General features: G+C 44.5%; 1 protein-coding gene and 1 long non-coding RNA gene across 6 annotated transcripts in view; one reads left to right on the forward strand and one right to left on the reverse strand.

Moving 5' to 3' along the window:
• LOC101943495 (protoheme IX farnesyltransferase, mitochondrial) overlaps window positions 1–4,757 on the reverse strand; it is a 159,919-nt gene extending 155,162 nt beyond the window's left edge. For 2 of the 5 annotated variants that reach the window (XM_065563356.1, XM_065563355.1), the window contains exons 1-2: window positions 4,558–4,715; window positions 1,225–1,349 (exon numbers count right to left, since the gene is read on the reverse strand). In XM_065563356.1, coding sequence (XP_065419428.1) covers window positions 1,225–1,349; window positions 4,558–4,600 — 168 coding nt within the window. In that variant the 5' untranslated portion in view covers window positions 4,601–4,715. Of the gene's footprint in view, window positions 1–1,224; window positions 1,350–3,882; window positions 3,994–4,557 lie in introns of all 5 variants that reach the window. The other 3 variants (XM_065563357.1, XM_065563359.1, XM_065563358.1) reach the window with 3 other exon arrangements.
• On the forward strand, window positions 4,708–27,698 carry LOC122172238 (uncharacterized). Its single transcript, XR_010591867.1, has 4 exons — window positions 4,708–4,767; window positions 18,177–18,325; window positions 23,895–24,004; window positions 24,621–27,698. It is a non-coding gene; the product is annotated as an uncharacterized LOC122172238 (long non-coding RNA).
• The last annotated feature ends 272 nt before the right edge of the window (window positions 27,699–27,970 follow it).

Genomic DNA, 27,970 nt, shown 5'->3' on the forward strand with positions numbered 1-27,970 from the left:
CTAGGTATCTTGCAGTCTTTTAAGATACAGTCAACTGGTTCAATAGCCAGAGAAAGCTCTCTAAAAGAAATCCCTTATCCAACTAGAAATTATCTCCCTCAACTTAGTTTTCCATCATCAATTCCTAATTTCAGTTTAATTTACCTTACCTAGTTTATCTATACCTTTAGAGAATATTTGAAAGAAAAAAAATATAGAAAGAAAGATTAGAAGGGTGTTATTGCACATGATGCTTCATTTCTCCCACTGACAACGAAGAGGCTAAGCTGCAATTAAGTTTTATATTGTGTTTTTTGCTGCATTTACAGCTCCTCTAGAAAGTTTCAGGTAAACAAAAAAAAACACTTAGCTTTTCCAACCCCGCAACTTTCTTGTCTAAAATGTTCCATTTCACATATACCAAGCCAAATATACAAACAAGGTGTAGGTTTTAACAATCTGTGATGCAATACTTGTACAACTGAGTAATAGAGGTTACTAGAGGGGCTTTCTGGGGTTGGTAGGGAGCTTTTCACCTCTGAATGACCAAGTCACTAGCAACAAAAAGTCTGACAGTTTGGTAACCCACATGTGGAATGAGTTATGATCTCACTCTGGTTCCTACTGGACAGATATCCAAAAATACCATCAACATTGAAAGTATCTGGTCCTTTCATGTCAATCACAGCAGACACACCACATAATAGACAAGACTGAACTATCATCCTAACACTAGAGATGGTCCTTGCAAGTCATGGTTGCAGCACATGAAAAAGGACAGTGAGGAGAATTTTACACCGTTACTATCCATTATGCATCTGTTCTGTTAAGAGGAGAGGGATTTCCTTGAGCTGTCTGTGACAGTTATAGCTTTCCAATATAAACAGCTAATGCACTGCCTATTTACATACTACAAAGAAATTAACCTATTATTTTAATCTATTCAGGACTTCTCTCAATGAATTAGCACTTAAAGTAAAAATTCTGCTTTTTCTTTTGCAGGTTCACTCTATTCCAAATATAAAAATTTAAGAAGCAAGCCTGACTTTACACTTTGCCCTCAAAAACTCTGGCAGAATTAGATCAATATGTTTAAGTTTCAGGATGAATCTTTTAAAAGGAAACACACTACTCCAGAAAATGAGTGCCATATACCTTGTAACTGGTAAATATTTTAATTTCCTACGTAGCATAAGGCAAAACAGAAAAATAGTCAACAGGGAATAAGACACTCTCTTGACTTACCATTCGTTTGAGGAAGTTAAGGTGCTGAAATGTAATCCATCTTTTATTGGCTACTCCACAACAGTGCATAAACTTGCATGGCATTTGCCGTACTGCTGGTTTCAGAAGGTGCCAGACAAATAATCCTACACAGAAGAGAGAGAATGTTTGGATCTCAATTGTTTCTTCACAGTAAGGATTAGAAGCAAATCCACTGGCAATGCTTACTGTCCTCAGCACCATGCAGCACTCCCTAGGAGGGCTAAGCACAAGCACTACTTAGGGAGCCTACAGGATGTTTGCAGACTAGATAGCGGAGCTGAGTATTTTGCTTTCCAGCCCCCTCCCAGAGTTAGTTTTATAACTTTTCCCCCTATTCCCACCTCCATATGCTATAAATGTATTTACCGAGACACACATCAGCAACAAGCTGGAACATTTGCTTAGAGCAAGTACTTCACATAAAAATAGCACTAGAGTTAAACAGTCACATTAACAGGAATTTTATGCCAGCCCTAGTGCATATCTTTATAACTGATCTTAAAAACCTGAGCTAGTCAAGTGTGCCATCTAAAACCGTCATAAAAAGGGAGAATTCAGTTTTAACAATATTTATGAATCTGGTGTGTGTGTTTTACACATCCAAAACTACACGTGACAAGTCTATGGACCAATAACTAGAATTGTAGGTTCTGGGGAATATACAACCTCATGATTTCTTTAACAGGAATTCATCATACTGTTGTGCAAGTTACTGAGAAAAGAACTACATAACCATTTTTATTACTTGCCATTGACTTTCTATACATAATGAGGATGCTTTTTAAAGGAACACTCAAGTAGTTTCTAGGTTTTCATGGCAAAAAAATGTTGTACAAGAGTTATTCAAAAATGTCAGAGAAAGTTTGTTTGTTCTTCTGGACAGGGAGAAAGACAGAGTTGGAGAATTTAAATACTTATTTGCAACTTTTAAGCCAAATACCACAACAGCATGCCACTGCATGAGAGCAAGAAAGAGAAAAGGATGGAGATAGGTGTACTTTATCTGAATTATCATTAAAAATGTTCAGTTGCATCACTGTTTTAACCACTGCAAATGGCAATTCAGTTGACAAAGCCTTGTTGTTTTAACTAAATTCACCTTTTCCAGACTATACCTCATTAGTGAATATCTTTGCCATATCAGTGACTATTTCTGAGTGAAGGACTCAACATTCCCACTCAAGGCCATAATCTATAATATAAGAGTACAATTACTTGCTAAATAATGTTTCTGTAAAATGTGTTGCTAAAACTGTTCATTGTACCCTCACTAATATGAGCAAGAATTTTTTCTTTTGCCTCAGGCTATGTCTACACTACCGTGGTAAATCAACCGAAGCTACGCAATTCCAGCTATGTGAAAAACGTAGCTTAGGTCGACTTACCGTGCGATCCACACTATGCTGGGTCGATGGGAGACACTCTCCTGTTGACTTACCTTACTCTTCTCGTTTGGGGTAGAGTAGCGGGGTCGACTAGAGAGTGATCTGCAGTCAATTTGGTGGGTCTTCAATAGACCCACTAAATTGACCCCGGTGCATCGATCCCCGGAGCGTCAGGGGGTGGAGGTAGTGTAAACACAGCCTCAGAATCATTTTAATTCAACCATACATATATCACTAAATAGGCTGGAGTTATTTTAGGAGGTTGAGGTGGTAGAGTTACTCTATAGCAGCGGTTCTCAAACTGGGTCAGGACCTCATTTTAATGGGGTCACCAGGGCTGTCTTAGACTTGCTGGGGCCCAGGGCCAGAGCAGAAGCTCGAGCCCCACCGCCAAGGGCCAAAACCAAACCCTGAGGGGTTCAGTCCTGGGTAGCAAGGCTCAGGTTAAAGGCTCCCTGCTTGGGGCTGAAGCCCTTGAGCTTCAGCTTTGGCCTCCTTGCCCAGGATGGTGGGGCTTGGGCTTTAGCTTTGCCGCCCCCCCCCCTCCCCGCCACCACCACCACCTGAGGCGGTGGAGCTCAGGCAGGCTCAGGCTTCAGTCCCCTCTCCTGGGGTCATGTAGTAATTTTTGTTGTCAGAAGGTAGTCGCAGTGCAATGAAATTTGAGAACCCCAGATCTATAGCACAATCTATAGGCACACTGTTCTCAGAAAAATTAGTCTCTGTTTATGTATTCTCTATTTGTACTGCAGTAATACTCAAAATCCTCAGTCATGACTGACATCCCAGTGTACTAGTCCTATATAAACAGAATACCTGTCCCAAAACATTTATAATCCAAACCCCTGATCCTGCAAACACTTATATAACTGAAAAACTTTACACAGATGAGCAGTCTCAATGGGACTCACCTGCATAAAATTAAACACATATGTATTTGCAGGATCAAGATGTAAAAGACAAAATGATGAACAGAAGGGGAAAAGATAAAACATACAAGTAGTTACTGTGTGATAAACATCATGTTATTCAGGGTTTCAATATTGTTTTGATTTTTTAACAAACAAACAAATCAGCTTTGCCCAACTGCTCCTCAATCAGTCCAATACTTCCTGTAGGTGTAAAAGCAGAACTAGAGGAAGGATTTAGAAAAAGAGAAAACAGTGTCTTTTTACATCAACGTGAAACTGACAGGATTCTTGACAATCCTGCTGTTGCCTACAGATTTGCTAATAGCAGCAGTGAAACTTACTAACGTCACGCTGCTGCTAAATGTAGCAATGGGATCAGAGGAGCTGTCTGTCTGCAGACTCAGCCAAAGGAAACCACCTCCGATCACATCTGGAAGATTTTCTCTGACACCCTGAGAATTGTATTTATTTAGTGAAAGATCAGACTCTGTAGGAATTCATGGCCCATACCTCCCTGTTCAACGGGGAAAGATGTTCATTCAGGATGGGAAGCTTCAAGTCCTACTGTAGGAGAGCTAGAGAAAGTCCTTGCACCCAGTCCAGACAGCACTAATATGACACACACACCCGGCCCCACCCTTCCCAGAAGCTGGTCTAATTCACTGCCCTCAAGCCACATCCCTGGCCGGGCATCCTCCCGTCCCAGGGCTCCCAAGTGCAGCCCCAGACACACGCACCATAGCGCGGCAGGGGAGACGCTTGAGTAGTGAAAGGTCCCTCGGACCCCGGCAATGGGGGGGGGGCTCCTCAGACGGGGGCAGCCGTCGCCCCCCTGACAAGAGGTCGGGCAGCTACGACCCTTACACACACACACAAGCCTCTCCCGGGCGGGACCGGGACAGCCCGGCTCGCTCCCTGGCCCACCCGCAGCCCCTGCCCTCCGAGAGCTCCCCACCCCCGCCTTGGGTGAAGGATATCGAACCGCGCAGGGATGCGGTGCTGCCCCCGGTGGGTACCTGTGAGGGCCCGGGGTGGGCCGCAGCGCTGAGCCGCGCTCATAACCCGCAGCGGCACCTCCCGCTCCCTTCTCCCCTCACCGCCTGGGCGCCGCCATCTTGCCCGTTTCGACCGCCAAACTGCTTCCGGGTCAGCGCTTCCGGGGCGGGGAATATGGGTCACTTGGTGACGGGGCTGCTGCAGCCTGGGATGGAGCGGCTGGGCCGCAGGTAGCCCAACTAGAATGGGATGGCGGGGCTCCAGGAGCCAGGCTGGGAGGGGGCGCCCTAGGGCGGGGGCTGGGACGGGAGGGGGGCGCCCTGGGGCGGGGGCGCGGGGCTGGGACGGGAGGCAGGCAGGGAGGGGGGCGCCCTGGGGCGAGGAGAGCGGGGCTGGGAAGGGAGGCAGGGAGGGGGGTGCCGTGGGGCGAGGAGAGCGGGGCTGGGACGGGAGGCAGGCGCCCTGGGGCGAGGAGAGCGGGGCTGGGATGGGGGGGCGCCCTGGCAAGGCTAGGGATGGGCACTTGGTACCCAAGAAAGATAGGGAAATGGGAATGCTGGCCTAGTGGGCACTGGCATCCTGTCAGTCAGGGGCAGGGCACTGTGGCGTGGGCGATCATGTCTAGACCCATAATTCACATGAGAAATTTGCTGCGATTTAATTTAAACCTGTTTTTAAACCAGTTTAGTTAATACAAATCCCCTGCAGTTGAAGAGTATCTTTTTCAGTTTAGTTCATACCAGTTCCTCACGAACACTGAAATAAGCCTGGTTTAAAACCAAATAAGAGAGTTCACACAGCCTTTTACAGCAGTTTAAATAAGAGTTTAAAGCCATGCCTTTAGTTCAACCGGTGCAATTGTCTCATGTAGACTAGAGAGTTCTCTTCCTCATCTGCCGGTGGGGGGAGAATAGAAAAAAGATACATGTCTTAGTTACATTTGAAGTTGGTAGTAAAATAGGAGACCCATCTACATGGCAGTGACCGTAGAGAAATCATATAAAAAGGAAACTAGAGCAGTGAGAAGCATGTGAAGCAGATAAAAGGAGACAGCCTGGGAAAATGCAAGGATGTGGAGAAAAGTTATCCAAAACATAGGGACTGTCTACTAGGTTTGTACAGTGCTTAGCACAATGGGGCCCAGGTTTTGGTGGGTCCCTAGGCACCTCCGCAATAAACATGGTTAATAAAATCTTCACTGGGAAAGAGAGACCTGGAAAGCAGTATAACTGAAAGGCCTAAGGCAATAGAAAATTAAATATAGTAATTATTATAAACATGGGTATGGTAACAAATTAAGTATGTTTTATAAGACACACACACGTGTGTAACATAATAAAAACCCAACCAAATATCCAGGAGTGCTGCTACTGTGTTGAGTTTTGACCTTATGTCTAAGTGAAATGGATGTAACTGCTGAACACTAGCATATTTGTTAAGAGACTAGATGGGATGATAACACATAGTTTTATTTTATATAACATTAATGATAAATGCATTTCATTCTTGCCTCCCTGCACTTGCTGAGTCCCTTTGAACAGCCAGTGCAGATGTTCCCTGCCCCCCGCTCCTGAAAAACAGACAACTGATGAACAGATACCGTACACAACTAAAGTGCAGACCTCTATATCCTTGGCTGAACCCCATACTGTGCATCCTAGGAAAAGTCAAGTGGCTCCAAACCCCAGTGTTTTGCAGGGGCTCCATTATACACAGAATATTGGACTCCATTTTGTACACATTGGTTCAATATCTATATCTATGTTATGAGAGAATTGTCTAACAGTTCATACAAAACGAGTAGCTTTGCCTTTGTATCCACCTATCATTGCTGAAGGCAAGAATTACTTGAGCACATTATACAGTTTGCTGGGGCAGTGGTGTGTGTGATGCGTTCCCCCCTGGGGTGCCACCTGAAACTGGGGTACCACTGAGCCCCCTAACCCACCAGCCTGGGCTCTCACTCACACTGTACTGCTGTGACAAGTTGCTACGCCCTCCAGCCTGCACTTTCACCAGCTGCAGTTACAAGCAGGCTTTCTAACCACCAGCTTCCCACCCTGGGACCCCAGAGCAGTACCCTCCTGCCCTGGTCAAATCTGGCCAGTATATGGGTTTACTACCTGGACCACCTCTCCCTCAATGTGAAGAGAACAATGCACACTTGTGGTAACCAAGCAGAGATTTTCCCCAAGCACTCCAGTCAAAGATCACTGGTTTAGATAAAAACAAAAACTATTACTAACTACAAAAATAGATTTTAAGGGATTGTAAGTGATAGCAAACAGATCAAAGCAGATTACCTAGCAAACAAACAAAATATACTAGATAGATTGGATATGAATAGCGGATTCTCACCCTAAGAGATGATACAAGCAAGCTGCAGATTCTTAAGGGGCAAGCTGCACTTGGTTTATAGCTTGGAATCCTCAGGTGTTTCATACACAGGCTAGAAATCCCCTTAGCCTGGGTCCAGCACTTCCCCCAGTTCAGTCTTTGTTCCTGAGGTGTTTCCAGACATCTTCTTGTGTGGGGAGTGAAGAACCACAGATGATGTCACTCCCTGTCTTATACAGCTTTTGCATATGGCAGGAGCCCTTTGTTCCCAAAGCTTGGTTCCTAGACCAATCTGTGGAAAAATACTGACATCCCAAGATGGAGTCCAGCATCATGTGGCCTGCTCACATGTGCTTGTAGAGTCATAGCAGCCATCACTCTTAGGAAGGCTCACCAGGTGAGAGATAAGCTTCTCTAAGGCCTATTGTTCTTTCTAATGGCCCATTACCCTGCATAGGCCCTTTACAACCAGCTGTTTAGACTGAAAGCATCTTGTCTAGTGGGCATTACCCAAGTGTAACTACATTTGAAATACAGATACAAAGTCAGTATTTATAACTTCAGATACAAAAGTGATTCATGCATACAAATAGGATAATCATATTCAGCAAATCATAACCTTTTCAATGAGACATCTCACATGACCTGTCTTGCACACTATGGATGGATGGATGATCAGCCCCAGTGTTCCCAGTTCCCACTTGTTCCCAAAGACCATCAGTGCAGATACTTGCTTACTGATAAAGGAATGCAGGGGAGGGATAGCTCACTGGTTTGAGCTTTGGCCTCCTAAACCCACGGTTGTAAGTTCAATCCTTAAGGAGACCATTTAGGGAACTGGGGTAAAAATCTGTCCGGGGGTTGGTCCTGCTTTGAGCAGGGGGTTGGACTAGATGACGTCCTGAGGTCCCTTCCAACCCTATGATTCTGTGATCTATAATAATATCACTATGAAGAATATTGGGTACAGTGTGATTAGTAGTTGCATCACAAAGCTTGTTGGTGTAAAAGCTGCATTACAAACAGCCCACAAGGTGCAAGTAAGAGTTCTTGGCAGGATCTCAAGCTTATGACTCATGAAGACACCTCTAAAGTCCTACAACCTTCCGTGCTCACAGCATTACCAGTGGACTGCTTGCCTCCTTTATCACTGTATTTTCCTTGTCCACATCCCTAGACTCATCATCAGTAAATGCTGCAGGTTTACACTCCGTCTGTGGTCATGAGGTAAGAGAGTGCCTTGGAATTTGAAGAGGTGACCACATCACATACTCTAAAGGAACTGAGCAATGCATGTTCAAAAGCATCTTTTGCTTGGGGGTCCAACTGATGAGGGTTTAGTCAGGGAGTTGTGAGACAGGTGGGAGCTTCTACATTTATGCTGGCTCAAGAGTTTAGAATTGGATACTAAACTGGTAGTTGCTCTGACTTCCTGGTGGAGGACAAAAAGGAAGAAGCTGGGAACTCTGAATAACCTTTTTTCCAGTCTGGAGTCTGTTGGTTATTCTCACATTCCTGAAATCATAGAAAGGACTGAAGTGTTGAAATGAGTCTCTGTTGAGAGGCAGTTGGAAAGACTTTTTACAGTCGTAGGATAGATAAGGAAGAGTAAAAAAATTTCAGACAAATAAAAGTTCTTTGGTATAATTCTCCTGTGTATATATAAAGTATTTTTTCTTATGTTTGATTGTGTATATACACATTAAACCTTTGGTTGGTAAATCCGTTATCTGTAGATAATCAACCCTTTGTTTTTGTTAGCCTGATGAATGATCTTGTTTTTAATCATATTTTCTTTCACCTTGTGTTGGCTATAATAATCTAAGACAATAGTTCTCAAACAATTTCATATCTGAAAGCCATGGGTAAAATTTTCAAAATCATCAAAGTGATTTAGGAGCCTATGTACCTTTTCAAAAGTGACAGACATTGAGGATCCCAAGAGACTTATTGAAAGTCAGTGGGACTTACATGCCTAAATCATTTTTGAAAATACGACAGGCTCTTAAATCACTTAGGCACCTTTGACAAATGTACCTCCAGGAATCGATGTTCATGGGATTTAGGCTCCTAAATTCCTGAGTTACTTTAAAAACTAGAACTTGGGTGCCTAAGTCACTTGGGTGCTTTTTAAAGTGTTACTCAGAATCTTAAGATACAGCTCTTCCTATGGACCATTTCCCTCCTAACGCTGGCCTACACTATCCTACTTGGTTACATGAAAAAGTCATGTTAGGGCATTATTCAGGAGATAAGATGGAAACAAACTCACTTTAATGCAGTGAATGTACTCCCAGTTTGTAACATTTATTTCCATACTGTTTAATTTCTCTCTCTTAGAAGTAGGACTTTATATTTATTAGGAATGTATCTTGTTACCATGTGACCCCACTCTTCTACTTACTCCACGTCACTTTGAAGTTTGGGTCTGTCTCTCTCTGTGTTTGCAACTCTCTGGTTTTTGAGTCTTCCACAAATTTATCACAGTTACATTTTCATAAAAGAAACACCCAGAAAAGAAACACATGAAACAGCCAAACAGGGTGTAGAGAGATGGTTGGTTTTAGTTCAGTTGATCAAAAAAAAAAAGAAAAAAGTCTGGTCTGGGTTATGTAGATAAGGCAGTCTTTGAGGTATTCAGATCTCAGTCCATTAAGTGCCTTGTAGAGCACATCCAAGATTTAGGACCTGATTTTCCATGGCCCTGTACCTTGTGTTGTAAGTTATACTATGGCAAAGTGGGTGTAAAGTGCTAGTATTCTAATTAAGAAGCATTGTACTTCCAGGTGCTTGGACACAGGGGAAACGATGAATAATTTCTCCTGATGAAACTATGAGGATAATTTTAGATAGGCAGAAAATAATACCCAAAATTGGAACTTGACCAACTCTAGCAAAAATGCCCTAGGATTTTTAATGGGCATGGGCATCAGGCCCACAGTGTTACACCTAATCTGAAAGACACTTCTGCTGAATACTGCACAGATCACAGGGCTGGCTACTTTGGGTCTGGTCCTACAAGGTGCTGAACACTTCCAAGAGGTGCTGAGTACTCACATTCCCAGTATTAAAATGGAGGCCACTCAGCATTTGTAGCCAGCGCTCACCACCTTGCAGGCTCAGATCCTTAGAGCCACTTTGTAAAAACACAGCTATAAATGCATCTGCCACATGTTTTTCAGTGTACCACTTGGAGTGGATTAAAGTAGAATCCTGTACTGCTGCTAGAGTTCAAGGTCAAACATCATTTCAGGGATAGGCTCTGATTTTTGAGGCATCTATAATTTTCCTAGCTAATTGCTAAGATGGGTAACTGTTTTTGCATGTATTTTTGTCTCGCTGCAGTTATAAAATAAACAACACACCCTGAGGTACATTTTCAGGGTGATGCGGGGAGGAGGGGGGGGATTTAACCACGCGACTCCCATTAACGTTAATTATAGAGCACATATTAACAGCGTTATACGATCCTTTTTCCTATTAACACAATCATAAATTTGACTGGTGGTGCTTAATTAGATCTCAGCAGCAGAATGCAATTGCTGGATACAATAAAGGGCACATTCATGGAGATGGTCCATTATTATTTTCCATTAATCTCCGAATCTCTCCCATTCTTGCTCCTGAGATATCATACCAACAAGGATCCTTGCAAGATTGATTTGTTGTCAGAAAATGATTTAAAGACCTACTGTAAAAATATTATATTTTGCTTGCTTCATGGAATATGTCATTGATGTTGTAACTCCACAGAGACTTGATGTACTTTCAGATAGGGAACTTTTAAGACCTAGTGTAATATAAATAGGATAGCGTCCTGCTGTTATTCTGGTAACCTTTACAGATCATTTCAGAACTATAACTATCATGTAATTTAATTAAATAATATAACATGGTAAGCTGTGCTGTAGCTTTGCACAGTTCAAGAACCTATTTGTCTAGGACCCCACTACAGCACACCAAGGTGGGATTCAGACCCAAAATGAAGGTCACAAGGCATATTAGAAACCCAGAAGCAGAAGATGGGAAAAATCAAGGTGCCACTAAAGCCCAAAGGTCCAGCTCCTCAAAGATATTTAGGCTCCAGTTAGGAGTCTAAAAACCTTTGAAAGCGGGTTTGGCTCAGAGCCTCAATCACTGGAAATTGATTGTGTGCTGGATGCCACCTGATCTGAACAGATGATCCAGCTGAATACTCCAGAGGAGGTGGAACAGTGCCAAGTCCCAGCCAAGCTGCCTGTAGGGAAAATACTTCCCCAGTTAGGCCCTGATCCAGCTCCTACTGAAGTCACTGGGAAGACTCCAACTGATGGTAATGGGCATTGAATTAGTTACTTGGGTTACTTAAAATGATGTTTATTTTTCCCTGAGCATAAATGCAATTTCCCATCATTTCCATCTCATGAGTCAGCATTCCTGATGTTTACATCAGAGGGAGTCAGATAACAGGAGATTTATGGGAGGCTAAGGCAAAGCATGGGTCTAAAATGAAAAACTATTGATACCTACCGGTATGAAGCTCTACAGAGATCCAGGTTAATCAGCACATGTACTGCATCTGGAAGACAATTTGGAGTCATTACCAGGGCTTAAATTCCCATAGAGTATTTCCAGGAGCCCCTGCAGCAGGTGCCAGGGCTTGGGGCTTCTGCCCCACAGGTTTGAAAATATTTACCATAGCTCTGCTCCAGACATCAGATGAATGTAAGCCCTGGTCATTACAGAGGAAGAGGCACAGGAACTCATATCATTTTGTAGTAGCTCAAGCTTCCAAGTGGTGTTCAGGGGTAGCCCGTGTAATGCATCTATCGGTCTATAAGCAGTAACACTTCCAGTAGCTTAGTTCAAGTTAAAAAAACAAACAAACAAAAAAAGCATTTCCCTGTACAGGCTTTGTGTATTTCCTTGTCAGGCGTTTCCCTGATATAAATTCAGTCATGATCAAATTTGCAAATGACCCCAAAATTGGTGGAGGAGCAAACACACAGGTGAATAGAAGCGAACAGCAAAGTGACTTGGAACGAACAGAGCAGTATGAAGAGATTCACTCCTAATAAAAGTGGCAGAGCAAACAGTCCAGATTCAAGGGAAAAGTCCAGATTCACATTAAAGCAAGTGTATTTCCATCGTCCCTTTCACACGTGCCCTAACGTTGCTTTTTCATCAAAGCAAATGTAACCTTTTGCCCTTTAAACAAGATTCTAGATGCTGGTCAGCGTTTCCATCAGACTAAAGCCTTGCAAATGGCACTCTTTAAGGGGAAGGACCCCTGAGTCTGTGCCATTCGACTGAGAATCGGGAGCTAAGTAGCCTCCAGCCACCATTCTTTTTCTACTTCTCACAGGTTGATGGTTTCCCCTCTCCCTGATGATGTATTTGAAATTCCTAAAACAACTGGCTAGAACTCAATAGGTCTGATAAAAACAAGGTTATTTAAGAGCAGGGAGAAAAATCATTCAAACTAAAGAAATAGTTTACATAACATCTCTTCTTTAACTTAGCAAAGTAATTTCTTTCATGCCTTCTAACAAGGTAAGGAAGAGAACAGTGTGTATATAAAGTACACACCCTCCCTTACTGATGCGGCTGTCATTTGTTTAGATCCCACACTGTGGCAAGACTGACTTTCTTACTAGTTTCTCTCCCTTGCTAGCAGTTTTTTCTAAGCTACGCAGTGGGGCCTGTGTCTCCCTCTACAATAAACTGCATTCCCCAGAGCTCTAGCTGGTAAAGTTGGTTCAGATCTGACCATTCCTTGATCCCATCTGTCTCCTAGGTCTTATCTGGCATGGTGAAGTCCAATGCCACAGCATGCTAACCTCAAGGACTTGGAGATAAAGGTTCCCCATCATCTCTGGCTACCCCCACATAGAGCTTGGTTAGTCAGTATGGTTCCCAACTCCTGACATCCCTTCCTTGGCTTGTCAGGTTATCACTTCAATCCCTCTCATTTCATTCCCTCAATGTGGGCTATTTACTGGCCCAAACTGTGCCCAGTTAACCTCCTCCAAAGTATCTGCTTACTTGGCTGATGTGGAAGCCTGCACTGGACTGCTCATTTGCTCATGGTTCCATGGATTCAGCTCTTCTTTTTGCCACTTTTTTATAATTAAGATTTCCCCTTTGCTTATCTTGATGGGCTGTTTCTTGAAAGTCTCATAAGTCATCTTGCTCGGTATTTTTCCTAGCCTCACCCCAGGAAAAAAAAAGAAAAGAGAAAATAACAAATGGATTTTCTCTTATTTTTCTCTCTCCTGTATCTTTCAACTGCTCCAGCGTTTCAAGTCTCACCATCGCCATATCCCAGGTTTGATACCACTTTCACCTTTTGCCCCTTGCACATTGTTTTTATCCATGCTCACTGTCACACCAAGCACACTAGTGGGCACAGAGGTTTTGTAGGGTTGGAAGGGGGGGTGTCCACAAGATTATTTCAATCTTAAGAAATGGTCCAAGACCTGAAAATATTTGAAAACTATTTCACCATAGCCACAGTGTCTTGGATGATCATTTCCCCTCTTTCCACAGCAGTGGAAGAACACAACTGTCATAAGGCTGTAACCCAGTCAATATAGCGGGCGTTCCTACAGTGATACAAATAGGACTGCAAGAGTCAAGCCAAAACCAGGGAAAGCTGCGAAGAATCATTTGGCACTGCCTGTTCTGTTGTCCAACATGACGTGATGGTGCAGCACAAACACTTCATGAAATTTACAAAATATTTTATAATCAAATGTAATGTGCTGATTTAGGAGTTTCAGGTAGTTTAGATAAGCTTCAGGTAACCAACTATATTTCAGGATGTTTAACTGCACCATCTTAAAACATAGCCTGGAACCGACTCTTGTTGAAATCAATTGAAAAACTCACTTTGACTTAAGTGCAAGTTGGATCAGGCCTCCATATGAGGTTCCCTCATCCCTTATTAACTGTCCACCAAATGACTAAGGTGGGGAGAGGTCATTCCCCAACCATTTCAGCGCAAAGCACAGTTGAAGATCTATCTGAGGAAAGACTTCACTGGAGGCTTTAAAGAGCCAGATCTGGTTTACATGCGAGACGTGCGCCCTCCCTAATGGAGAGACTGAGGGATTTTCAGCACAGCTATCGTCAGTCCAGTACTGCGATTTATTTGTCTCACAGACAATGATTTTCCAACAATTTTCCCATTCTGCCTTTTTGTTACTTTTTCTTTATTTCGGGGGGGGGGGGGGTTTGAGCCCTTGTACAAGAAGCACCACAACTTGCTTCATTCCAGCTTGTTTGGACAGTTGTTCTGCCCCAGAATTTGTTGAATTCAGCAAAAATGCCTTATGCTGTCATGGCAGCAGCACCAAGCACTATATAAGTGCAAATGACTGACTTGCAAGGGTAACAGCACTCCTGAGCCTTGTAATTATGCATACTGATGCTATTCTATAACTGATCTAGGGATTTCATAAATTATTCTTTTAATAGTTCTGAGAACACCTAAAGTCAGATTAGGGAAAGCTTTAAAGCTTACTTAGTCTGCTGAAGTGACATTGTTTCAAATAGAGACCTGTTAGGGCTGGGAAGCAGACTTGCTGTTACAGAAAACTTAGCTTTGCCCCACTGCCTGCCCACTTGTTCAAGGGTGGGGCGTAACCAGGCATGCAGCATCTGCTTACTTCTGAGCACCTGCCTCTAAGGCCTTGTCCACATTACAAAATTAAGTCGACTTAGGCTAGGTCTACACTACCCGCCTGAATCGGCGGGTAGAAATCGATCTCTCGGGGATCGAATTATCGCGTCTCGTTGGGACGCGACAGTCGATCCCCGAATCGACGCTCTTACTCCACCAGCGGAGGTGGGAGTAAACGCCGTCGACGGGGAGCCACGGAGGTCGATTTTGCCGCCGTCCTCACAGCGGGGTAAGTCGGCTCCGATAGGTTGAATTCAGCTACGCTATTCGCGTAGCTGAATTTGCGTGTATTAAATCGACCCCCCCCCTCGTAGTGAAGACCTGCCCTTAAGTTAAGTCGATGTACAGCCACTGCAGTAATTAAAAAGGTGGTTCATGTCCACACTTGCTCCTTCTGTGAGTGGTGTGTGTCCTCACCAGGACCATTTCCACCCACTGAAGTGGGGCATTGCGACACTGACAGCTGGAGCCAAGTAGCCCTGTGGCTGACAGCTTCAGCTGTAGGCATGGGCTCACAGCTGGTCCATCCTCCACCAATCCCTGCACTAATAGCCCAAGCTCTCAGCTGGGTATGGGCTCACAGCTGTAAGCCGCCATCCCACCTCACCCCAGGCTGACAAACCCTCAGCTGGCACCAGGCTCAATTTAACAGTAGGGAGCCTACCAGCAGTGAAATTGACATTCTTGTCAGTTTCTTTTTATTTGAGCTCCAGCTGTCAGCCCTCCAGGGCTGACAGCTGGAGACCTTGAGCTCCCTGGCTGACAGCCAGAGCCAGAGAGGAAAAGTGAAGTAATAGCATCAGTGAAACTGACAAGAATGTCAATTTCACTACTGGTAGGCTCCCTCCTGTGAAATTGAGCCTGGTGTGGGCTCACAGCTCAGGCTGTCAGCCCCGGGGTGGGAGGGGAGAGCTCTCACTGTGAGCCTACTGTCGCCTCCCAGTAAGGGATTCGGGCATGGGGGAGAAGCACAGCTGCCTCCCGGTGAGGGATGGCAGGGAGAGTTTGAGTGGCAGCCCGGTTTGTGCCATCCTTCCCCGGGAGGCGGCAGTGAGGTTCCAAGCTATCAGCACTGGCGCAGGGAAGGGGGTTTACAGATGTCAGTCCAGCTTGGGGCTGACAGCCAATGTAAGTAACTTTGTGTGTCTATAGAGACACAGCATCTCCCTAATTACATCGACATAAGCACTACGCTTCTCATAGAGGTGGGATTATTATGTTGGTGCAGTGGGCCCCTTACTTCAGTGGAAGCAGCACTAGAGTATAGACACTGACATAATTAGGTCAACATATGCTGCCTTACGTCTATTATCTCGGTAGCGTAGACCAAGCCTAAGATTTGGGTAGCCTGGGCAAGAAGGTTAAGTGAGTTCTTACTCCCCCATCCCAGAGTGTAATCCAAGTCACCATGGACACTCCCATCCCTGCCACTCCCTTCCCATTTATTTCTGAAGTCTCTAGCTCTATTGATAAAGTGTCCTTGCTCCTTCTTCTAGCAGCCTAAAGTAATTTCTTGCACCCTACAAGGTGTCATTTCTGCATTAGCAAACCATTGACCGATCCTTCAAAACTCAGAGTATCAGGCAATCACGAAACCATGCAAACAAACACCTGCCTTACTAGACTCAGTCTGACAGGAATCCCAATGGGAAGAGATTTGTTTTTCCTTGTTACTTTCTATATATTCAAGTTTGTTTTCTTAATAATAAATGCAGGGCTTCCCCTTATATATATACACACATGTAAACAACCTGAATTCAGATGTTCTTCATCTAAGAACTATTGAGGTGCAAAAAGAGCTCAGGAGACATTGGCATAATGAATAGTCACTCCCCAAATGGGATTCTGCCAGGAAATGCAGTGTGTGTATATTCCCTGACTGACTTGATTGTAGGGGTGTCATTACCTGATGTTTCAATGGGCAGTTTTATCCCAGCAGCACCTGTCTCCTCAATCCCCGTTTTGCATATAGGAAACTGAGGCAAAAAGAGGCTAAGTGACTTGCCCAAGGTCAGGTAGGCAGTCTGTGGCAGAGAAAGGAACTGAGCCTGCGTCTCCCATCTCCCTGACCAGTGTCTCATCCACTGGGCCATTCTTCCTTCCCTGGAAATATACTACCAGAAAGCTGAGATATATTTTGTTTCAGGGTGCGCAAGATAAGCAGCCTCTAGAAAAGCCCTGATGAGATTCAAAACAGGTCATACTTTTTTTTTTTTTAAAGACAAGTTTAAGACATCCCTAACTTATCCCTTCTGCACCTGTAGGGACAAAGTAGGATTCTTCAGATGCAGGGCCTGATTCTCATTTTCACTGAAGCTTCTTTACATCCATCTGGCACTGTAAAAGAGCCTTAAAGTGCTTGTAAGTGTACTCTGAACCCGCATTCTGGCTCATTGACACTGCAGTGCAAAGAGGGGCCTGACTATAAATGAGAATCAGGCTCTTGATGTTACCTAAACTCCCACAGTATATTTTAAATGGGCTGACTCCTCTTGCTAGTTCCATATTCAAAGAGTTAAGTTTTGCAAACATGCTTAGCTAGTAATGTACAGCATGTGCATCCCTAGGGCGGTTTTCATAGTCCATCAGGCACTTGTTAACACACTAACCCATTCATTTTTTTTTTTGATGAATTTGTGGTGTGTTGGCCACAAGCCAGCAGCTGAGCTGGGAACAATATTTATTTATAGCTACACACAATAATTCAAGTCTGCCCCAATCTTGGACTTTCCACTAATCCACGCAGTATTTTGAAACATTTGCAGTTCTCTCAACCGATTAGCATTGGCTTTGCTTGGCTCGATGTAGTGGAAAGAAACACTAGACACTGAATGCTACTGAATGCTTTGATTCACTGATAGAGGGTGAAGTTTCTTTGCTGGCTGTTCTATCAGGCCATAATTTTAAGATTCTTCGGAGGTGTAAAGAGGTCTGTTTTGTACCTTTGTGAGTAATATTCTATGGCTAGTGCTTGTTTTGCCAGAGGAGGTTTTTCTTCCTGAGGCTTTCCAAATTTTGTGCTGCACAAGGGATGACAGTTTTGTGTGCCACTGAAACAAACCAGCAGGCTGTGAACACTACTTCTTTGGGAGTCTGATTCTCTAAATAAGCAACTACCATTTGGAGAAGAGGATACGCTCTGGCTTTGTGGACACTAAGGAATCAATAAAATCAGCTTGAGGGACCAAGGAGGACTTTCAGAGCAGTAGTCTCCAGTCATTGCATTATGCTAGGCAGGACATAATGCATGGCGCTTGGGCTGGAAAGAACTGTACAGCAGCGTGTGAAGCCACGGAAGGGAGATTTAAAAGTACACTCAGTTCTCCAATTTTCAGGGAGGGAGGGAGGAATAAATGAAAGAGAAAAAGGCCAACAAAAAATAGAATCGTGCAATGATGGGAATTTAGGGCCAAATTCAGCCTGGATGCCAGCAGGTGCAATTTCCCCTGAAGTTAATGCTTGCACCAGAACTGAATTTGGTCACAGTCTCCATAAGACTCTTGGACCAGTGGGAGATAGGAGATTGGTGATGGTTTAATAATAAGAACAGCGACCTCATATGTAGCACAAAGCACTTTTCATCCATAGATCTCAAAATGCTTTACAAAGGAAGTCACTGTCATCACCCCGATTTTACAGGTGGGAAATTGAAGCACACAGAGGGGAAGTGACTTGACTGAGGTCACCAGCAGAGCCAAGAAAAGAACTCAGCGCTCCTGAATCCTAGTGTCGTGCGCTGTCTGCTGGGCCGTTTATAGACCTTTGTAATTGGATTGGACAAAGCACTAGTAAGTATAGTGCAATTGTGCACTGGCAGGGGGAGGTTTGGAAAATGAGCTAGTCTGTCTTTTCCATCTGTGATTCACAGACAGCCACATTCCTTCCAGCACTGAGCCAGCTGCTAGAGAAGGTACCTGTCACTACTTGATGTTACAATACAAAGTAAATCATTGAGTGCTGGCTTTTGGGGAGCATGATCCAAGAGCACCAGGTAGGCCTCTATCGCCTTTCTGGTATGGCAGAAGGCAGGTCTAGAGAGAGAGAGGCTGTGAATGGATGATTTGATTTCTTTATTCTAAAAAGTCTTCCACTCAAGTGGCAAATGGGGATATTATTATAGAGTAGAGACTTTACCAAAGCAATTGCCTTTTACGTTGGCTACAGCAGGCTTGAGGATTGGAATCCTTCAGCCAAAGTTCTTCCCCCAGCCTATGCTGCTACTCATGGCAGCCAGACATGTGGGACCCAAGCACCTCTTAATGCCAACTGACATGGAGTTGCAGAGGGGTTACAGGAATCTCCTGATTCTGTTATGTACATTCCGGTTCACCAAAGAATGTCATGCGAGATTTCAAATGAAAGTCGGTGTCATACTGGTCATCAGTATAACTGTGCAATGTATGGATGGGTGCTGTGTAAGGAGTCGTGTGTATATATACTGAAAATATATTCTTAAAGTCTGTATCAGAGTATTAGGGCATAACTGCACTACAGACTTTTGCTGATGCAAGTTACATCGGCATAAAGCCACCTCAGTTAGTATATCGCTTGTGCACGTGCATACTTGGCTCCTTGGATCAGTGCACATATTCACCAGCAGTGCTTGTTTCAGTGCACAGTGCAGTGCATGACGGGTAGGTATCCCGGTGTGAAACTCGCCACTATCCAGCACACTGTCTTTTGGGAAGTTTTGGCAATGCCTGATGGATTAGAAATGAGTCATGAAGGGGTTACTGAGACTGCGGGGTCAGGTTCCCAGCCTGCAACTTTCTCCACCCCATAATGCCATTTCTAGTCTATAATTTTGACACCCATTTTGAAAATCCCACAAACCCACGCAGGACTTATTACTGTCCACCATCTCTGACAGAAGCATGGTGCCTGTACAGCTCTGCAATATTGCTATGAGCATTGCAAGTACAGCACGCACGATCCTCTGGTATTTGCAGAGCCACAAGAAGAGCTGCGGGGAACATGACAATTTCCTGAAGGGCAGGTTGCTGGGGGACATTGCAAGAACCAATTCAAGATTGGTGGCAGTGTTCATGGAGCAGCTGTAAATGGGGGACCGCCTCTTCTGAGCACTGACTGGTGGGATCGCCTCATAATACAGGCTTGGGATGATGAGCAGTGGCTGCAGAACTTTCAGCTGTGCACGGCTCCATTCCTGGATCTGTGTGCAGAGCTCACCCCAACCCTCTAATGCAGGGACACCAGAAAGAGAGATTGCTGAGAAGCTAGTGGCAATCACACTGTGGAAGCCTGCAACACCGGATTGCTACCGGTCATTGGGAAGTCATGTTGGAGTTGGAAAATCCACCGTTGGGGCCATTGTCATGCAAGTGTGCAGGGCCACTAATCATCTTCTACTACTCAGGACTATGACTCTTGGCAATGAAAGGACATAATCATTGGATCTGCACCATGCGGTTCCCAAAATGCAGTAGAGCTATAGGAGGCACGTATATCCCTATTTTGGCACCAGACTGCCTTACCCCAGAGTACATCAACAGAAAGGACTACTTTGCTATGGTTATACAAGCACTGCTGGATCCCTGGGGATGCTTCACTGACATCAGGGTTGGCTGGTCAGGGAAGGTGCCTGAGGCTCACGTCTTTAAGAACACAGGACTGCTCAGAAAGCTACAAGCAGGGACTTTCTTTCCCAACTGGCAGATTATCATTGGAAATGTCGAAATGCCAATAGTGATGCCCTGCCTATCCCTTCTACCCAGGCCATCCCAAAAGCACCAAGGAAAGAGTCAAGTACTGGCTCAGGAGGTGCAAAATGACAGTTGAATGTGCTTTTGATAGTCTGAAAGGATGCTAGTGTTGTTTGCTCACTAGACTGGATCTCAGTGTGCAAAATATCCCAATGGTTATAGCTGCCTGATGGGTCCTGCCAAATGTCAGTGAAGCAAAGGAGGAAAAGTTGCCACCAGGGTGGAGGTGGCGCGGCTGTCTGCAGAGTGTGGAGAGCCAGCCACAAGGGCTATCAGAAGAGCTCAGTGCAGAGCTATGCGGTTCAGGGAGACTTTGAAAGAGCACTTCAATAGATAGAGCACAGTAAGCCACAGTTATGCATTCTGGCAATCTGGCTCTCCAGGTTGGGGGCCTGTTAGGAATCGTGTGGTCCTTGGTACTCCTCTATGACTAGAACACTGACAATTCACCTATAGCTGTACATCTGTGATTATTACACTGTCACGGATCCTGTGATTTGTGTCACAGTGTACAACAATTAAGTGGGTGCTTTTACTTCTGCCAAGTATTCTGCAGCATATGGTGGGAACTAATAAAGATTGTTACTCAATAAAACTCAATTGTTTAGAAAATAAACACTTCAAAAATGATGTGCAAGTTAAGAGCCAATCCACTAAAACCTTAATACATTTATGGAACTGAGCTTAAAGAAGGGGAAGGAACATTTTATGTTCATTTTAGCTGTACATATATCAACTGTGGCTTCACAGATCAGCTTATGTGAAGCTGAGACTGTCCTTAATATCCCCCAGGCTGGAGTGGTAGGGGAAGGGTTGTGGTCCCTGATTCCATGTGGGAGGTTGAGTATAAGAAGGTGTTATACTGTCAGGAATGGTCTGGATAATACTTAGTCCTGCCGTGAGTGCAGGGGACTGGACTAGATGACCTCTCGAGATCCCTTCCAATCCTACGATTCTATGATACCTGGCAAGTTACTGCACACCAGCTTGCTGCTCAGTAACTCGCCTTGTGGAGACTGCAACGAAAGGGCAGGTTAGCAAGTTACTGCATGGCAAGTTGGCACGCTCTAGATTCACACCCTGGCTAGCCATGCAATAACTCATTGTGTAGACAAGATAGGCTCTCCATTCCCCTCATAGTCCTTCTCTGCACCTACTCACCAGCACAACACTGACTTCTTTAGGCTTGTTTCTTATAGCAGATGGTCAATATCTTTTATTAACCCATCCTATGTACACTTACGAACCGGCTGTATTTTTTTCAAAACAGGCCAAGATTACTTATTCATGTGTTAGTCTAGGTCTTTATGGCCACATTTTCATTTCCAGCAGACTTTTAACCATTTTCCCTGCAGTCCATGTTCACACATTGAAAACCAAACTTTGAAAAAAATTGGCCTTAAAATATTAGTCTTGCAGATGAGAGCAACGTTTAAGACAAAATTAATTTATGTGGGAAAGTTTTGAAGGAGTTGCATCATTAATGGCAACTTTATCTGACCAGAATTTCACTACTGCATGGTTTACATCTCTCAGGAGACCTGCAGTAGTTTAGTATTGAGGAAGTTTTCTGAGCTTTGTAAATCCTCATAAAAGTTCTTTTTAGAATTGTGCTGCAAACAAATCCTTCTTTTATCATAAACTTTTCCCCTGTCTTATTTCACTGTATTTTGTGCTATTTTAAAAAATAGTTTAAGACTTGTGCAAAATACGGGAAACCAAAGTCTTATAAGATTGGGAAGGAATTTTCCCTCAATAGAATTTTAACTAGGAATCTTTTTAAGGTTATTACTTATTATTTGCATCTAGATACCTCAACTGAGATCAGGACCATACTATGCTAGGTGCTGTACAAACACATAAGATATAGACGCTGCCCTGAAGAATTTACACTCTAAAGAGACAAGACTGGATGGAAGTAAGGAAACATTATTATCCCCATTTTACCGATGGGGCACTGAGGCTCAGAGAGATTAAGGACCATATCTGCAAAGGGGCTTAGGCATTTCAATACTCGGCGTTACAACACCTGGCTTTTAGGCACTTAGAAAAATCACAGGAACAACATTGTGCTCAACAAGGCTGAATTAGGCACCTAGACTCCGTGTACAATGAATGGGGAGATTTAGGTGCCTTAGAGCATGATCCACAAAAAGCCAGCATACTAGCGAGCCCATTGGAGATGCCAATAACAGGGATGTGTGCTAAGCCCGCCCCTCTCTCAGAGATAGGCACCTAAGGCCAGGCTGCAGGGAGACACCTAACTCTGCTTAACAATCCCCGAATGGGAACCAGCTGCTTGGAATTAGGAGGCTTAGGGGCCTAGGTAGTTTCTTAATAAGTTAGGCCCCTACCTCACTCCACACACAAACACGATGAAGAGGAGCCCAGCTTATAACTTTTCTCTCAGTGGTTAGAACAATTACCTGGGAGGTGGGACACCCAGGATCAATTCCCCTCTCTGCCTGATGAGGAGAAATGAGGTGGGAGGCCCTGCCCTATGCAAATCCTAGGAGAGTGCTCTATCTGCTGAGCTCTTCTGATATGGGATTCCTTCAGTCCCACCTCCTGAAGCGGTTTCATTGTGGATAAACTGCAACAGACTCATTGGAACAAGGGGACTGGATTGTGGGTCTCCCACCTCCCAGGTGGGTGTCCAAACCTCCAGGCTACAACATCAGTCACTCTGGCCCAATGACTGTTCCATTGTGTATAAATACATGAATGGGACCCAGTCTGGCAGGCAGCCTCTGAGGAGACCTACTAGACCTGGCCCCGCATGTGAAATAGGTGACTGAACACCTGTCTTCTCCCGGTTCATGGATCACCCTGGTCCTTAGATGGGAGATAGGCATCTGGATGCCTACAAGGAGGCAGCTGTGCTCATGCTCAGAGGCAGAAGCCTAGGCACTGAGGGAACTTTTACCCTGAAAACTTAGGTGCTGAATGAGTTTAGATGCCTACATGGTTTGACAGGAGTTCTGTAGATCACAGTGGAGCCTAAGACTGGGATTTAGGGACCTAAACTTGAGACTTAGGTGCACAAATCCCTTTGTGGATCAAGGCCTAAGCAACTTTCCCAAGGTCAGACAGCTGGTCCGTGGCGGAAGTAGGAATAGAATGCAGATCTCCTGAGTCTCAGAGCGGGGCCTTAACCTTTTCCTCTCCAAATGCTTTCGCCTTCCACCACAGCCCTGAGCAGCTTTCATCATGATTTCCTATAAATGCAGTGGGCATTGGTGGTTTTTCAATACCATCTGTCCTCATGGTGAGAGAGCACAGCCAGCGGGTTCTTCACAGACAATTTTCAGCTACCTGGAGAATTCCAGTGCATAGGGTATAGACAGTTGGTATTAACATTAAATGATAGGGAATAACTTTTTGTGTGTCTACATATTGGCCACAAAAGCCTGCCTCTCCCCCCGCCCCCCCCGAATAATCCAGAGGTCTAAGCCCACTCAGCTATAATCTTTCTTAGGGGCATATTCTTCCATCAATCTGTGTTCTAAACTCCCAATGATTCCAAGCCCTATGGCCAGTGTTATATATTCCATTCTTATCACAGACAGTGATTTAGCTACCTGGGCATCAGAATGGGCATTATGTGACACGTGCATTCTCTTCTTCAATACAGGCATCAGCCAGTGGTGCTCGGTGGCTACAGAATGGATAGAACTTCCTGACTTATCCATCTGGGTCTCTGGTTTGTAGCTTGTCATCCCAGATGCCACACAACTCTCTATGGTAATGTTCAATAGCTCTGTGTTTCATTCTGTATTAGACGGAGATTATCCAAGCCATCTGCCAAGAGCAGAGATGGGGCCATGACATTCCCAGTCCGTGCACCCATTCTGTCTGAGCTGTACCTGTAGGGTTACCATATTTAAAAAAATAAAAAAGAGGACGTTCCACCGGGCCCTGCCCCCGCCCGGAACGAGGGCAATGCAGCTTAGCTCAGAGTTCCGAGGAAGGAACGCCTAATTAATTGTCCATTCAGTACCTCTTTCCCTGATTTCTCGTTAACGACTGATTTTTAAAAATGAGTTCAGCAGCTCAGCCATTTTACAGTCACCATTAATTTAATCTTCCTCCTTATTTATTAATAGAGCTACTTTCTCTCTAGTTTTTCTTTTCCCCTTGATATATTTCTAAAAGCTCTTCTTAATACCTCTGGGAGCATTAACTCATTCTACTGCCCTTGTTTTATCCCTGAGAGCCTTAACTGGTTGTGAATATTCTTGTTGGGTTCCCTATCCTTGTCTTCCTTTCTAGCATAAATCCTTTTTCTGTCTCAGATTTTTGAGCAACTCCTCTTGGATACAGATTTGCTGCTTCATGTAGTTTTCTGTTTCTTTTACAGGAGGAAGGGGAGTTGATTGCATCAATTATAGGAGAACATGTCCCCAGCTGGTGTACCACTGGTATAGCTCCTTTGACTTCAGTGGAGAGAAGCTGATTTATACCACCTCAGGATCTCGCCCCATGTCTCTTGAAAATTTTCTGTCATTCTCACGGCTTTCTTCCCGCTGCACCATGTTCAACAAATTCTGTAATTCCCACAAAGGTCCTTGCTTAAAATCCAACACCCTAGTGTATACCCTAGTGTATTATGATGCCCCAGTTAATTATTAACGGTAGTGCTTACAGGCCCAGTCATGGCCCCATTGTGCTAGATGCTGTAAGATACATAGTAAGAGAGTTCCTGCCTCAAAGAGTTTGCAACCTAACTAGGCAAGACAGAAAAGAAATAATTTTATCCCCATTTTACAGATGGGGAATCTAAGCACAGAGGGATTAAGGGCAGGATTTTCAGAAGTACCTAAAAGGATCAGGCACCCAACTCCCATCTAAAGTCAATGTTAAGTGAGCAACTAACTCCCTGGGGCACTTTTGAAAATCTTCCTTAAGTGACTTGTCCAAGATCACACAGGAACTTTGTGGCAAAGCCAGGAACTGGACCCAGGTCTGCTGAGTCCCAACCCAGTGCATTAAACACAAGGCAACCCATCTTCACTTATGTCCTCAACTGGTTCTATGTCCTATAGTTGTACTTGCTATGCTGAATTCAAGTGCCATTGCGGTCACTAGTACTAAACTTTCATATTAGTCGGGTGCACTCCCTTGAGGCTGAGGATGATCTCTTTCACAGATTTTATTTTTTATGAGTCCCTTGTTGACTGAGGAGTCCGATCGGCATGTTGGCAGATGTTGCAGATCGTGTTGGAAGTCAGGGTTGGGCCAAGATTGCTGAGTGACAGTCGTCTGTCCTTTCTTTTCTGGCATTTTTCAGGGCAAGGCGATTTTCCTCAAAAGTGGTCGTTCCTTCTCTGACAAGTCTTCACCGGTTATCTCCCAATGCGTAGTGTCGATGCCACCTCTCTTCATGTTTATCTTGAAGATGTCTTTAAAGCGTTTCTTTTGGACTTCCCGTTTCCTTTCTTCTTCGGTGAGTTGGGCGTAGAGCAGTTGTTTCAGTAAGTGAACATCAGGCATGCGCACACAGTGCCCGCTCCACCTCAGCTGGCACTGGATAATCAGGGCTTCAGCACAGGATATTGGCCTCTGTGAGGACACAGACATTAGTGCAATTTCCATATTACTCTTGCATTCACAATAAATTCCTACCCACTGGTAAGAAATGTCTTCTGTTCTGATTGGGTCTTTTACTAACTGGATTATGAAGTTGTCTCATGGATAGCTCTCTGAGGGTGGTGACCCATATGTAGCTCTGCTCGTCACCCAGCAGATTCCTGGGTTGTTAAAATCCACCATTTGGGTGGTATCCTGCAGTCTTGAGTTCGCTGAAGATTGATCTATGACTTTCATTCTTGTTGCCTTCTAGTCCTGGGGTGGTGGCTGTGGCAGATGCCCCACTGCAGCATTTCTCCTTGGTTTTTATATCCTCCCCCAAAGTAGCTTTTTCATGACAAAATTGCACCTCACTGGAATGGTGTACACCTTTGCCATGCAGCACCACCTCCCCACCACTGCTTCCTTCCTCTTTCTCCCCAGACATAGAGAGAGTGCCATCAATATGAACACTCCCATTCCAGTTTTGATTACAACCACTCTCTCTGTTAGTATCATTGCTAGCTCATTTTACTAATTTTTCATACTATTTGCCTCCGTGCAGATCAAGCACGGGACAGTTATACTCTCATTCAGTCTCCTCTGATGCCAGCTGGCATAACAAAGAGATGGTGAGTTAGAGAGTGGTGCAGACAAGCTCCACTTCACTACATTCTCCATTGCAGCTAGTTCCCTTAACAGTGACCAAAACTGGAGAGCTCCCCTCGCTGCTTTAACTTCCACCAGAGCTGGTCAACCAGGCATCTCCACCACCTCCCTGATTTCCAGCTTGGACAAACTGTGCTCTGACATAGTTGGAACTAGGACCGCAGGGTCCAAATTTGAGCAGTGGGTGTAATGTTGCACCAGCAATGAAGTTCAGGTAGCGCTCGTTTGGGTCTGCAGAGTACTTAGGGGTCTAAATGCCACTGTACTGCACAAGTGAGTGTGAGTCTACCTGGCCCCCACCACAAGCATCTGAGCATCTCACAATCTTTAAAGTATTTATCCTCAACACCACTGGCAGGTAGAGCAGTTCTGTTCTTACTGTTTTGCAGATGGGGAACTAAGGCACTGAGAAGCTAAGGCCCAGATCCTCAAAGATGTGTAGGCACTGAACGTCCATTGAAATCCATCGGGGTGGGGGGAGGCACCTAAATACCTTTAAGTGACTTGTCTAATGTCACACACAAAGTCTGTAGCTGAACAGGGAACTGAATCTGGGTTTCCCCAAGTCCTAGACCAATGCTGGAACCACTGGACCATCCTTCCTCTGTATCTGAAGATCAGAGTATGTGTTTGTTACAACACCCAGCTAGAGAGCTTTAGTTCGAGCTGTAACAACTTATGCTTTTAGCTCTGGAGGAACAGGGCTTAGTCCCCAGTGTGTCAGTCAGGACAGAGGTCATCACCCTACCAGTTGTGCCTACTGTTCAGTGCAGCCATCACATTTTTGCTTTTAAAACTAGAGAACAGTCTGAGGCCAAGCTGCAAACCAGGCCTACGGTACGTTGAAACCAGTGATTGGTCCTTCAGGCTGGCTGCAGACTCAGGCAGACACTACTGCATTTAGCAACATCACTCATCTATTTGGAAGATTATCATTGCAGCTCTGAGGGTTAGAGGCTTACACAGAGCCTCAGGTGCACTGCAGCCGCTCTAAGACTCTGGGCAGAGCCGGCATATCAGTCATTGGAAGATTATCCTGATCCAAAGGGAAACCTTCAGGAGCATAGATCTGATGTAGAGAGTTCGATCCTTTTTCTTTCCCTGCTGCCAGCACAGAGGGCACAGCTGAAGAAAAGGGATGTGATCTGTACATGGTTCCAGGGCCCAGCTGTCGATTCTACATGTAGGAACTGCCAGCAGCAAGCATATGTTAGAGCAGCCTGAGAACTGTTCTAACTTAAAAAGAAGAACAGGAGGACTTGTGGCACCTTAGAGACTAACAAATTTATTAGAGCATAAGCTTTCGTGGACTACAGCCCACTTCTTCGGATGCATATAGAATGCATCCGAAGAAGTGGGCTGTAGTCCACGAAAGCTTATGCTCTAATAAATTTGTTAGTCTCTAAGGTGCCACAAGTCCTCCTGTTCTTCTTTTTGCGGATACAGACTAACACGGCTGCCACTCTGAAACTG

The sequence above is a fragment of the Chrysemys picta genome, chromosome 12 (genome assembly GCF_011386835.1).
Source record: "Chrysemys picta bellii isolate R12L10 chromosome 12, ASM1138683v2, whole genome shotgun sequence".
Taxonomy (NCBI): domain Eukaryota; kingdom Metazoa; phylum Chordata; order Testudines; family Emydidae; genus Chrysemys; species Chrysemys picta.